Genomic DNA, 14,135 nt, shown 5'->3' with positions numbered 1-14,135 from the left:
ACAATTCACGTATCTAACTATTAACTCCGTGTGTTTGAGTACATGGCCAGCAGTGATGTCTATGCCATTTGTCCCCCGAGTATATCGTGCTGTGTGCAGTTTCTGGGAGGTGGCATAGTCAAGCATGGTTTTCCTCGTTCAGTTTATTTTATAAATGTGTTGGAAGAACTGAAATAGTTCCATCTCATAAAGGAGGATGTTTGTAAAGACAGTGGACTAAGTGCAGTCTGGACAACATAGTATCATCCACTGAGGTTAGAAGAAAGTACTGAGCAAGCCTATGTCCTTTTCCCATCAAGTGCATCTCACTGACCCAAGTCACTTCTTTCCAGTGTCTTCTACTTCAGTTGCTCCAGTCAGTCCTTTGCTTGGCTTGAGCAAGCTGAGGATTCGGAGCTGCTGGATGTGCAGCAGTTCACTTGGGGCTTTCATTGGGGCTGCAGAAATGTCCAGTGCCTTCGGAGCAGGAGCATCCTTGTGACTTTCAAAGCAGGCTCTGCGACTCGGCTCAGCCTTTTCTAGCCACAGAGCTGTTCAGTAACCCACAAGCAAACAGGCAGCCATTGCAGCAGTTCTTGTTTGTTGGAGACTGAACCGTTTAGGATGGAGTTACAAATTCCTGTACAGGCAGTTGATGATTTACAGACTATGAAAGCAATTTGCATCGAGTCTGAAAAGATACTCGATGTTTTCCCGTGTCCCTCTGAAACACTTCCATCCACAGTTGTGTTGTATGAGTAGAAACTAATTGTAATACAGATTTCAGGTCAGTTGCATTCCTTCTGCTGTCCGTGTTGCCTGTAAATTTGTTAAAATGCATTAAGAGGTGGATTAATGCGCAATCTTCCAGTCTGCTTTTGGGTCCTCCAAACTCAGGCACCTGTATTCCCTCTGTGTTTATAATTAAGGAATGATTTAGAATGAAAAAATTATTTCATGATTATGAAAACCAAGGAAAGAGCTCACCTTTTGTTGTGGATCTGAAGAGCACAACCTTCAGTAGCTGTCAGATTTGTTTACAGTCTCTTGTATTTCTGGAAGTCATGAAGGAAATACTTTGTTTAATTGTTTTGAACATAATTGCCTGAATATTATTTGAGGTGATGTTGATCTTAGCAGGATGCCTTCACTTGCAATGTGCAAACATCGTAAGTGATGACGTACTCCCAGACTTACTAGTCTGTAATTTAAAAAAAATGCACCCAGGTGTGACTGGTAACTGTCCAAACCATCAGTGTTCTGGTATCTTGTTTTGCCCTTCCATTGTAATTCTTTTCTTTTCTCAGGTTCCTGGGTATGTAGATCTTAATCTTTTTTTTAGTGGGCTATCCCACTAGCAGGTGAACAGCTTGAAAAAAACTTACTCTGTAGTGAAATATTTTCCATGTTCTTGTTCTCTCTGGCTGTTCCCTTCAGTTTTAATCATTTTGATGATGAAAACTTAACAGGTTTTGTTGTTTGTTGTTAACAGGGGTATCCTAGTTGGAGATGAGCAAAATCTTTTTACATTTTCCCTACTGTATATATTGTAAACAGTAGTTTTACCAAAGTGCTTCCAGCCCCTCTTCTCTCTTCATTTTTAGAGTAATTAGCCTTCGGCTGGGGCAGTGTTGATGTCTGCCTCTAAGACGAGCATTATGTTTCATTGCTTGTGCCAGCATGGTTAAGCCTATTGATGGGCTTAATGCATAAATGCAAAGGGCATTCCTGAAGTGAAGCAGGAGTTGAATCCCTCTGAACTGCGGAATGTTTTTTTGCCCAAGATTAAACTGCTGTTATTCTTCAGCATTAAGAGAACTACGGAATTTAGGCCAGCACGATAAATGTTATCAAACTGTCTTCCTCCTTCAGAATAAATCTGGAAATGTGAACAGTATTCTTCCTCCAGCTGGAGTTTTGCCAGGAGGTGACTGACCAGCACTCCTTGCTTGCAGTATATTAATTAAATCCTCTAAAGCTTATTTCCTTACACTTGCAGCACTTGGAAGACAGGTAGATTAAATCTAGCTTTAAGCGACAAGCAGCAAAGCCCCAGTATATTGCTCATAATCTGAAGCAAAAAGAAAAGTCATTTGCTTCAGAGCTATTCTGCAGCAGCTCTTTTCTTTCCTTGGGTGTTACTGAAGAGTTCAGGAACTTTACTTGCCCTTTCAGAAATGTGAACAAATTTGTGAGCGTTCGTGGTGGGTCAGTGCAGTGGATGGGGAGCAGCTTTCACTGCTGTGGGGTCACCCTTGCATTCCTGCTTTCACCCCCACTGGCATCGACATTACTGTTCTGATTTGCAACTTCCAGTGGGAAATTTCCCTTTTTGTAGAGGAAATATTTCTAGAACAGTGCAGTACTGATGGTAAAACATTCCCAACTGGTTTGTTTACCTAGCGTTGAAGATAGAGTAAAACTGGCCTGAAGGCCTGATAGATGCTTGTGTATATGCCTCAGTTGGGTTTGTTTATGTACTGAATTCATACTGGTGGGGAAGGGACAAAATGGACTTGTTTTTTTCCTCTTTCTCTCCAGTGCCAGCTGCAATGATGCCAGTCTGGGTTGTGCTGAGCAATAAACTGCTTTGAAAGAGAATGCAATTTGTGCTGCCTAGGTTTGTCAATAAGTCATGTTTATTTGCACCTTGCTGGTCGTTAGTATTACGCATTTTGGAGCAAATGGAGTGACTGTGCTATCTATCGGTTCCTGTTGACTGTGGTCTTAAGGTAGTTGTTTTCTTCACTTGGGTTTCCATTTGCTCTAATTTTGGTGCAATGTGAATAGCTGTAACGCTGCTGGAGCTTTTAGCAGGGTTGATTGCTTCAGTTGCAGAAAACCTGAAGGGATGGGAGGTTATACAGTGCCAAATAGTGTCCCCACGTCCTCTAGTTACTTTCAAGAAAATGGTTTTAGTACACATGTTGTTATCTGTCTCATCTGGGAAGCCCGGAAGCTGTTTTGAGGTAACTTCTAGGGGAAGGAATGAACGATAGGTGGCCAAAAGAGGGGGGGTTGTGTGATCAAACTCCCGTGTATCCAACTGAAACATGCTTTGGGTTGCTTTCATCCATGTTTTAATGGGCTGTTCTGTTGTTTTCAGTAGGGAAGGAGAGCTGCAGGTATGTTACGCTGAGGCATTTGTGTGTTTGAGGGGTTACAAACCATGCCACGGGCTCTGGCTCCTCGGGGCTGTGCTGATGGGTGTGCTAGTCTGAAATGCGTTATGTACTGAAACTGTTATGAGGGGAAGGGAAAATAGTAACGGAGAAGGAAAGAAATTGTAAAACTGGAGGGCATGGAGTACCTCACCACGACGTATGTCCTAGCAAAGTGTTTCGTTGAACGATGAACGATTTCTCTCCGTTGCGTAGACCGTACCACATCTGGTGGCATCTTGAGGGTCTCCAGGTCCTGAGTGGTGCTGGGCTTTCTTCTCCTAACCTGCCTCCCCTCCTTTCTTCTGCTTCCTTTGCTTGGGACTCATCTACAGGTGCTTCGATCTGAGCAGTTTGATCCAACTGCTGCACAGCTCGCTATGCAGGCATTTAGTGCGGTGGTGTTTTTCAGTCATAAAGTCCTGAAGAAAGAGATGCAAGAGTAGATTCCTTTATCGATTTTTCATAAGTTGAGCAGTTAGTGGACTGATGTCAGGTTGGGCAAATCTTCTGAGGTTTTTTTGAGGCTGTGGATGTTCCATCACACCTACCCCTTCACTTATGGGATGTGGTGTACGGTATCTGTGACAAACTGAAATACCAGGAAGCAAAAGGCCAAAGAGCTTTCTGTGGAAGCCAACCACATACAGTTAAACTTCAGCTGTATTTGTATTGTGGCAAGAAAGTAATTCACAAAACAATTTCGGAATAATTTCAAGGTCCTTGGAAAGATCTGCCAGACAAAAATGGGATGGTAGTGATTAGGATGTAAACACAGAAACACGTGACTAGTGCGATGATCTCAAGTCAGAAGTAGCTTGTAGGCTGTAGACTTCATGCCGCCTTCTTGCTTCTTGGTGGAAGTTTGTATAGACCTGTCCAAACAATTCACTGGTGGGCATGGTTGTTACGTACTAGGGGTTTAAAGAGGAAGGAGATGATCACTTCCAGGTCCTAGTATCGGTGCTGGGTTGGACTGAACCTTTGAGATCTGGCAGTTAATCTCAAAATCTCCCAAAGTTTATGCATAAACTACTAGAAAGCAGTTCGATACAGCGGTGTTTTTTTTCCTTCAGAATTTCACTGAATGTGAGAGACCAAGTTTGAGTGCTGGGGGGAAACAGAAAAGGCAAGAAATGTACAGTTGTTACTATGTAGCTAATGTGTGTTTCTGTGGCAATATAAAGATTTTATACAACTGCTTTAAGTGGTCCTCTTCAGTTCTTTGGAGATGACTTGTACCCACATTTCTGTGATTGGAACACATTTCTGCATGTATTTAATACATATATTACCTTATTGCAGCTTTTATTCTGTAGTTACTCGATTCCAGTCCTGGCCATGAATCACTGGAACTGGATTTTCTAAGTAACGTATCTGCAGTCTCCCTGTTCTCACAGTACACTGGGCAAAAGAGATCGGGTCCTGTATAGGCTGTTTGAGCATTTGAAGTCAGCTGTTTGAAGGATCGTACCAAAGTTTAGGCCGTTGAAATGCAATATTTTTAAAATTCTGTCCTGTAGAGGGATTAACATTCCAAAAATGACCTTTTTTTTTCTGTCTTTGTGGATAAATTTAGACCGCTGATTGTTTTGGTAGTTGGCTAGGAGAAAACACTCCCTTCCTCCCCTGGTTTCTGCTCAAAACTAGGCTTTTCTTCCCCCCTTTTCTTTCTGAAACATTATTTTATGTGAAGGATGCTCTAAAAAAGCAGAAACAGTATAAAAAAAGGAAGGATCAAATATCGTTTTACAAGGAGAGAAAGTATTTTTAAAAAATATTTATCCCACACTTGGCAACCTTTTGCTTGCCCGCATGTGACTGGCACAGTGCCATCCTTGGCAGCGGCTGGTGCCTCAGCTTGCCAGAAGTCTTCCTCTTCTGGCTGCGTTTTCACTCCCTGTGACTGATTGTTTATTCACCTGATTCTTCTGTTTCAGCATTGCTGAAGTCATGGCATCTTGGAGATAAGAACACTTGGTCTGTCCAAACTGTACAGTAGCCGTGATGTCAATGCAGAGTGTTTGCAGCAAGCTTTAGCTTTGTGCGCATTTCCAATAGCAGGGAGGTATTAGATGTCAGATGAACTGCCACCTCCTTAGTGCGAGGCTGTCCAAAAAGGAACTGCCGTCAATACAAAGAGATGATTTGTTTCTAGCTTTTTTTTTTTTGGAGAGTTGCGTTTGAGGGTGTCCCAACCTTGCTTTGTGTTTGCAATTTTGGTTTAGCATCTTGGGGATTTTAATTGAGAATAATGAGTTTCTGAGTCAGATTCTCTTGGAGCTCCTCTTGTTTGTAAGATCTTTACATTTGGTTTTAAAGTATCTCCTTTCTGTGTGTGAGGTCTGAATCTAATTTGCTAAGTGGGCACCTTGGAATGAAATGTGTTGCCTTTTTTTGTGTGTGATCATAGTCTTTTAATAATATTTGGAATATCTGAATTTTGTTGATGAGGCAAGCTTATTTGAAGGAATCAGAAGGTGAAGCACGGATGATCAAAGAAACTACTGCTGCTGGTGTTGCTCCAGTAAATTGGATTTTTTTAGCCACTGCTACTCTTGTAATGTCCTTCTCTGAAGATCTGATGATTTTTCAGTACTTTCACTGCCTAAATGTAAGTGGACACTCAGGTCTAGTCAAGCCTCTATCATCTCTTTATTAAAGTCATGAAGCTGCTTTAGGTCTGCCCTTCTCCAGGTCTTGCTTTGACTTCTTCCATGGCTGCCCTCCAGGGTCTCTGAAATTTTCCATTATCTTGGTTAGCTCCATGTGATGACAATTAAGCATTTTTTGCCCTTGTACTTGTCAGCAAGGATTTGTTCAGGGGGTTGGGGTATTTTTTGTATGCAGTCATCAGCCTTCATGATCCAGGGCACTGTTGTACCTGGCTGATAATTTCTGTCCCCAAATGTCAGCCCACTGTTTGCTCATGTTTGTGTCTCTAATGTTCTTGTGGACTAAAGTCAACAAGTTACCGAGCGTATTTCAGGGTTTTCTTTGGCAACAGTGTTTTGGAACATGCATTTGAAATGCTTTGGTACAAATCTAGCAGCCCAAGTAGCACAGGCTGGGAGAGTGGATGGGGCCCATGGGATTGTAGGGCCAGCCAGTGTTGTTTAGTAAGATTTTTGTGACAGGAATATCTGAGGGAAGCTGGGTGTAAGGCAGGTGAGACTTTTTGTTGTTCACAACGTATCCTACATGCACAAAAGTTCTTGTTCTGCCTCTTCAAAGAAACGGGATACCCGTATTGTCTCCAGGCTGAAAACTATGCCAACGTTAGCAAGAACAGGCAAAAAATAGGACTGAGTGAAAAGCAAGGTTTGCTGAGCTTTTAAAAAATTATCTTTAAAAAGTTTTCAACAGTTCTTTTTAAAATGGTTGTGATTAAAATATCACTGTGGTTTGGAAAACCTGTTTCACTGATTGCCTTTTTCTTGTGAACCTGTGTATCCTTCTGTACTTCAATTTATATTACTGTAGACGAGAGTCAGCAGATTTACCAGGAGATGCAGGGAATCCTATTTATGTAGCGGACTGTTCATGAATGGCAGAGACTTCAAGGGAATACAAAAGTTTTTTCTAAGAATGAAATAAACTCAGTCTTTTTCTACTGTATTTATCTCAATACTTAGTGTAGCAGCATTTGTTTTTTAGCACATTGTCTAGACGAAAACAAAAAAAATTATGTCATTAATCAATGCATCTAGCAATGAACTTTGTGGAGGCATCAGGGATGTGTTTGTATTATTTTTCTTAGGGCTTTGAACTGGGAATGTAGCTACCATGTGAAATCCGAGTTCTGGCACCCACTCAGAACACCAGTCCATCTGCTAGCAAGGCACACTGATTTATTTATTTTATTTTTAATCCCTTTGTAGTCGCAAATGCAAGTAGTACTGTATATCTTAAGGTGAAAGGCAATTGATGAAGCCTTACTAAGGTGCATTGGGGCAGGCTTTGCTCCATTGCAGGTTACCATTGAGAAAAGATTATTCACTTAACATGCTTGTTTGTTCTCGGGTAACAGTTTGGTGCATATGTTGTTTTCATTTTCATGAAAAAAAAAATGCAGCATCTTTACACAATCATTATTTAGCAGTGATTTCCTCTGCATTCCTGCTCTCAGTAGTCTTAGAAGTAACTGGGTCTGCAAGAATTCTCTTTAATTTGGCCTGCGTGTGATACATGTGCTACCTGGGCAAACCCCAGCCATCCTCATGCTGCCACCTTCTTGTTTCCATAGTCTCCCCCCTCCGCCCCTCTGTGCTATTCTGCCTGGTTTCACTCTGAAAAAATGACTGTACAGGTACGGAGCAGTAGTGGTAAGAGCACAGCTGTTGGGTTATAATAGCAGTATGTGCAAGGAGAGGGCTGCAGGGATAAGTAATGGTTCTTGTCTAGTTGGAAAAGACAGATGAGCTCTTGGGCAACTTCAGTAGTATCTTCTCACGCAGTAGACCTGCTGCATTCAATCCAGTGTATCCAAGCTGTCTTTAATGCAAGCCTCTTGTGTTAGCGATGTGCAGCTACATATATACAAGTAATAGCACTGTCAGATGTTGTAAGCAGGTCTGCTGACGGTACTTCATAGCTACCTGCTAATACAGGCTCTTGGGTTACTTGGAGACTGTGTGCAGGTGGAATTTCTTCCACAAAGCTTTTCTTAGCCTTGGTTGTGTAAGGAGAACCCAGCTTCCTACCCAGAAGCTTAAACTTGCAAGGTTGGCAGTTAGGGTTTTAAAAAAAAACAAAAACAAAATGAATAAAATTAAGCAAGATTAATGTAGAACCATTTTGATGGGAGAGGGTCAAACTTCTCCGATGGCAGTTTTACGAGTCCTTTTCAACATGGGCACTACCTTAAAGCTGGCAGAAAATGGCTTCTTACAATCAAAACGTGGTGTAGGATGTCTAGGTCCTGACGCAGAGCAGAGTTTGGGGGTTTTGTGTTATTTTTTTAAATTACTACTTAATAGCACTGTCAGGCTTTTTTGGTCCTGTCTCATGATTGTGGTGCTCTGCTCAACAGCACTGTAAAAACATACTGGAAAGCCTAGATCTTAGTTATGGGAAGAGGAGGGGTTCAAGATTTTAGGGTGTTTAGCCCTGCGTTAGAACGACACTGTAGTTAGTTGCAAACTGAGCGATAAATTGCAGTGCAGAACTTTTCATAAACATTGTCTTTCTCTACAGGCTGGGCTCTGCTGCTTCTGTGTTCATTTTGGGCTATTAACTTCTTTGCTGCAATGTTAACTTCTTTGCTGGTTGTATGCTTTTTGCTCAAATTGTTCAGTTTAAATGTCTTGTGGTGCTTTGCTTGGATCTCACTATAGTTGTACTACTGAAATTTTGTTTTATGCTGTTATTACTGGTACTGTGTTTTAGCTAAGTAAGAAAGTGGAAAACAGTTACTTAATGCAAACCAGATTTCCTATCTGTGTTTGTTTACAGAGCCTCTGGCACACAAACTCACATGGCTAAAAGGCCATACAATGCTGTAATCAAAATGTTGTTGTTACATAAATATAATGCTGCCACTTCTTTTGATGTAGTGGTGGTTAGCTTGTCTGCTGACAGTTCTGCTCTTTGTTCATGTCTTCCAAGCTGAAATGCTTTCACGTGAAACGAATGTCTCCATAAGTTTGCACCCCATTTTTTTTTTTTCTTCCTTTCATATTTTGTTCTCTGAACCCAGAAACTGGGGATAAGGCAGAATTCTGTTACACTCTTCAAGGGAAAATAGTAGCTCCATGATTCCACAGTATTTGATGTGTACCATCTGTACTTTGTTAAACCTCATTTTGCATACTTAAGCAACATTGGGATGCTACATTGGGGTCAACCTAACCATGTGTGCTACAGTATAGCAGTGCTTTATTGTACAAGTGTAATTAAGTAGTTTAAAGGGAGCTTGTTTTCTTGCCAGTAAAAGACCAATTTGAAGTACAAATAGGAAAGACAAGAAACGCTTAGAAAGACAGTAAGTCAGCACTAAAAACAAAAAAAACCCAACCAAAAAAAAAACCCCCCAAAAAACCCACCCACAAAAAATCCCACCAAAAACCAGCCACCAACCCAAACAAAAAAACCTCCCATAATACTAGGGCTATGGAGAAGATTCCAGTACTTGCCTGTTTCCATTATCCTTATATTGGTCTTGCTTCCAGCAGTTTTCCTTATTATTTAATTGTTTTATGTTATAAATTTGATTTGAGGAAAAATTATTTTCAGGCTACTAAAACTGAGAAAAAGAGAATTTAATTTGTCATTTTTACAGGAGCTGTTCTTTTGCAGAGATACTCTAGAGCCCAGGGAATGAAAGCATAGAGTTGTATGGGTCAGGGTGTTCGCTTTAATGCCGTTCACTTTGTTTAATAGCTGTTGTTCATGCTACCTTGCCTTCTGTCTTGTAGTGTGCCCCAGCTCATGTGGCAAGCGAGCCTGCACAGACCAAAATGAGTGTTGCCATCCCGAATGCTTGGGGAGCTGCACGGCACCCGACAACAACACCGCTTGCGTGGCCTGCCGCAATTACTACTACGAAGGAGTCTGCATGCCCACCTGCCCTCCCAACACCTACAAGTTCGAGGGCTGGCGCTGCGTGACTAAAGAGTTTTGCTCCAAAGTCCCTGCCACCGAAACAAGTGAATATGAGAGATTTGTGATTCACAACGATGAGTGCATGGCAGAATGCCCCTCCGGATTCATACGCAATGGGAGCCAAAGGTAATGCAGCTTCTGGAAAGTCCATTGGGTTTTGGGAAAGTTGTCACGTTTGGGTTTTTCCACCCCTTGTTCTGTGGCAGCTTATGATGCAAATTATTGCGTAGATATGAGAACATATGATGGAGAATTGCATGATTTCCTGGTAAAGGCTTACTTAGGCGAATTCACTGTTGAAAGGTCTGATTGCGTGTGGTCCTGTGCGTTAGCAGTTGCCCCTGATTCTTCTGAAGGACTTGCGAAGGTCAGTGCAATGCGGAACCAGATCTTCAAGTAGACAATAGCAAAATCACGGCGAAAGCCCAGGAACACAAGGTTGGAGGTTGGCTGATGACCATTATCACACAGAACAAACCATAAGGAGTTATCTAGCTTCGCATATTATTTGTTTTATGTATGCTTGCATTTTAGACACATCTATTCTTCAGCGTATTTAATTTTACTTCCCTTTTCTCACTGTTTTCAGAAGATAACAATGCTGTTTTAAAAGGGAGCAATCATGTAGATGGTGACAAAAATAATGCAGCAGCTGACAACATTATACAGCATAATTTCTTGTGAGACTGTCACTCATCTGCTCTTAATTCTAGCAGTTGGAGTGATGCATGCTTATGATTTTCTTCTTTTGTCAGTGGTTTAAGCAAGCAGCCTTAGTTGCCTATTGACCCTTGGAAGTCATAGACTTTGAGTAAAGGGTAGTGTGCTAAGATTCACAGTGCTTCAGTACTGCGCTAAAAAGATGTCTTTGTAGGCTGTTCTAAGATGCTGGGGTTTTTTGGATAGGCCGTTGTGATGATAACCAGCACCGCTTGTGTGTCATCAGTCATTTTGGTCAAATAGTAAGGCAATCTCTGGTGGATATTTGAATGTAAGCACCTTAACATTGCCTTTGCTCAAACGCAGATATTCACCTGAGGAATTTTTCTGTTGTCATCTACTTGAGGTTGTAGTACCAGCTGTTTGAACCGCTTACGCTGAAACGCATGGCCATCCTGTCTCGGTGGTGTGGTGTGCTCTGCTGCAAAGATTGAAAGGAGCTGTAACTCAAGGCCAGTGAATGTTTTGTTCCCAGAGGTGATGCTAACAAATAGTTGTGAATGGAAAGCATTTCCAGCATTCTTTGTACATTTAGCTGAATGCCTTTTGCTTGTGTCTGCAGCTTTTAGTGGTTTATGGCACGTTATAGTGCAGGATTTTGAAATAGGAGCTTACTACTAAGAAAAGGAGGCATCTTTCTTGTATTGTTTATGCATTAAAAACTTGTTATCAATTTACATGTTTCTTTAAGCCTCAGAAGAAAGTGGGTTCAGTTTCTTTTTAAAAGAATAAATAGTAAGTCCATGTTCATTATTGTTGTCTTTGGAGCTGGGTTTGGGTTGTTTTCTTGTTCATTTCTCCCCTCTGAAGTGATAAGGTGGAGTAAGTAATAATGAAATACAAAGGACAGTACTAGAATAAATTGGAAAATAAAAGTTATCTTAAATCGGGAAAGACATCTACCAGGAGGGGTGATCAGAGGGCATGTTTTGTGCACACATGAAGTGTTCAGTTTTGAGGTGGGTATGCAGACAGTATAATATTGAGCCTTTAAAAACGTGTTGTAGCCAAAGTCTAGGCTGGCTTGAGTTCTTGTTCCTTAGGTTTGACCATTAAAAAATACTTAAGAATGCTTGTAAGTATAGAAGCAGGGGAAGTGATCCTGTGCTTCAGTGTTTCCTTCCAGCTTCTGGCGATCTGATTTCTGAGTTCGGGGCTGTGTCTGTCGTCGTGTTTTGTAGTCACTAGTGGACATGTTCTCTTGCTGCCATCTGTATAATCCATTTTGAACCTGCTTAGACTTCCAGCCTGTTTCTCCCAATTCCTGTTGAAAATTACTTTTGCCTTGCATCAAGATGCATCCTTCTGTTTGTTTAAACTTGCTGCTTTAATACCTCTTAAGTTATAAGAAATAGTGACTAAATCACAGCTCCCTTTTTCCACGTCATTCATGAATGAACGTGTTGTGCTCCCACAGTTTTCTTTCCCAAGTTAAAATGACCAGGAGTATGGAATTCCCTTGTGCTGAGCTTCAGATGTTGGTTTAAGGGCACGGAGACAAGCGTCATAAGAACTTGAAGAGTATTTTCCCATCTCCGATTCCTGGCTGGCCTGTTTTTTGGAGACTGAGCCTGGATTAGCACGAAATTTCGCAGCACTCTGAGGCTGTCTGTATAAATGAAAATGAGAAGGGAGGTCTTTCTGGGTATAATGAAGTTAGAGTAAATGCACAGATGCAAAGGTGCTGGGTTTTACCTGAAGTGCCTTCAACTTTGGAAGGACCACAGAGCCTTTCAGAAGCTGGCAGATGGTGGGTATGGGTCCATTCGTTCACTCCTGTGGTGCTGTAAACAGGAGCTGTGATGCACCAGCCTCTCTGGAGTCGATCAGCCACGTGTACTATGTTACCTGCAGCCCTCTGGAGAAGTATGGTAACTTTAATTCTAGCTTGAAGGATTTGTCTTAAGGTTTAGAGGGAAATGTCTTTCAAAATTTAACTCAAAGCAGTCTGTGGACTTAGAGTTGGATATCATTGCATATTTTCAGTCTCCCTTTTTCTCCTAACAGCATGTTCTGCAGCCCTTGTGAGGGGCCTTGCCCCAAAATATGTGAGGATGGGAAAACAAAGACGATTGACTCCGTCACATCAGCACAAATGTTGCAGGGATGCACAATTCTGAAGGGAAATCTGCTGATTAACATCCGTCGTGGAAGTAAGTGGTTACCCTCTCTTTATGAACCTCTGATAAGGCTGCTTTTAATATTTTTCTTTTTGTCTGTCAGCATAGTGATAAGAACATTAAAAACTCAGCAAACTGCTGTCCAGCCCCATGCAGTACTCCTGTTTGGTTTGGCCCGCTGACTGTAGCACCATTCTCCAACGTGCGGATGGAATAGGTATTCAGCTACCAAGTTATAAGGCAGTGAAAGTATTTTTGTTGGGAGTTTTGGCAGGACAGGGAACCAGGATTAGGCAGTGAGATGAGCAGTAGTCCCAAAGGAATAATAAAGGCCTAAGAAGGTGGAAAAGTTGAAAATCCTTGCATCTGGGTAGGTAAATAACTCGGCTGCAAGTAGGGCAGGGCACTGTAAGACTGCATATCCTCCCCTTCCAAGGCAAGGTGCGGTGTCTTGCTAAAACATGGAATCCAGAGTGTTGAGAGCTCATATAAAGCCTAGCACTGTGCCTCTGGATGGTCATCGTTGGCGAGCAGGCTACCTTTGTCACATGTCTTGAACAAGCTCTGGATTAAATTTGTCAGAGTAGTGATTCATCAGTCAGGGAAGTGTTGACAGCTGATGAGCTCTTAAAAGCAGAGTGAAAATCACTGTTAGTTTTTATTGGAAATGTATCTCCCTATGGAACGTCCCTTTTGGTTTCATGAATAAGGTTGAAAGATTGAGATATATTTGATTCCTTTTCTCCTGCTGAATGAAAATTTCAGGGTTTAGAAACAGCAGCACGTGGATTATTTCACTCATGGTCCCACTGCTACAGGTACAGTCTCCCCTTATGAGAGATGTTCAGTTACCTGGGGCAAGTGTGGGATATTTTTTATTAATTTTTGAAGTGTTACCTTAGACTACTGAAGAGCATCAGCTTCCTCCCAGCTTATTTGGTACAGGCACCAACCACTGGCATTCGGTAATGGGGCTTCCCAGCCATCAGTTAGGACCCCGGGGGTTTTATGGCAGCATACCCCATAGCAGCTTCTCCCATCCCGAGTGCTTAAAAACTTACCCTCACAACTGCCGTGTAACCTCACAGGAGAATGACACCAGGCAGTGGGCATGGGCCAGGGTTTGCTGGGTGCTAAAGACTGCAAAGCTTGAGCCTTGTGAAGGATGGGGTGTTGCTGACCTAGGCAGGAACAGAACAGTTCCTACGGAGGGGGCAGCATTAAAAAGTAGAGCTTGGTCTGCAGTTGTTATAATAATTTATTATAGAAGGTCACCTTTAGCGAGCTATGTGGAACATGCTCCGTGGCTTGAGGACATCCTTTCGGTTTTATCTTTGCTGTTTGATCAAGAGCCCCTCGGTTTTATAGCCAAAGCTTTTTAAGGGTCACTGAAAGCGATGCTTTATGTCCCAGAGAAGAGCGGTAGTATACTTCCACCTCTTCATCTTCAGTCTCCATCTCTGTTTTCCAATGGAACTTTCTGCCTGAGCCGAAGAGCAATTCCAGTCTCATGGATGTGTACACTTATACAAGGGTCTTTTCATCCCTGCCA

At 42.0% G+C, this 14,135-nt stretch overlaps 1 protein-coding gene across 2 annotated transcripts in view; it reads left to right on the top strand.

Annotated features, from left to right (window-relative positions):
• The window catches only part of IGF1R (insulin like growth factor 1 receptor), a 194,940-nt gene that overhangs the window by 133,762 nt on the left and 47,043 nt on the right, over nt 1-14,135 (top strand). For both annotated transcript variants that reach the window (XM_005242437.4, XM_005242436.4), the window contains exons 3-4: nt 9,557-9,869; nt 12,471-12,616. In XM_005242437.4, the coding sequence (XP_005242494.2) occupies nt 9,557-9,869; nt 12,471-12,616 (459 nt within the window). The remainder of the gene's footprint in view (nt 1-9,556; nt 9,870-12,470; nt 12,617-14,135) is intronic.

Source organism: Falco peregrinus, chromosome 1 (genome assembly GCF_023634155.1).
Source record: "Falco peregrinus isolate bFalPer1 chromosome 1, bFalPer1.pri, whole genome shotgun sequence".
Classification (NCBI taxonomy): domain Eukaryota; kingdom Metazoa; phylum Chordata; class Aves; order Falconiformes; family Falconidae; genus Falco; species Falco peregrinus.
Note: the sequence above shows the minus strand (reverse complement) of the source record. Positions and strands in the feature narration are given on the sequence as shown.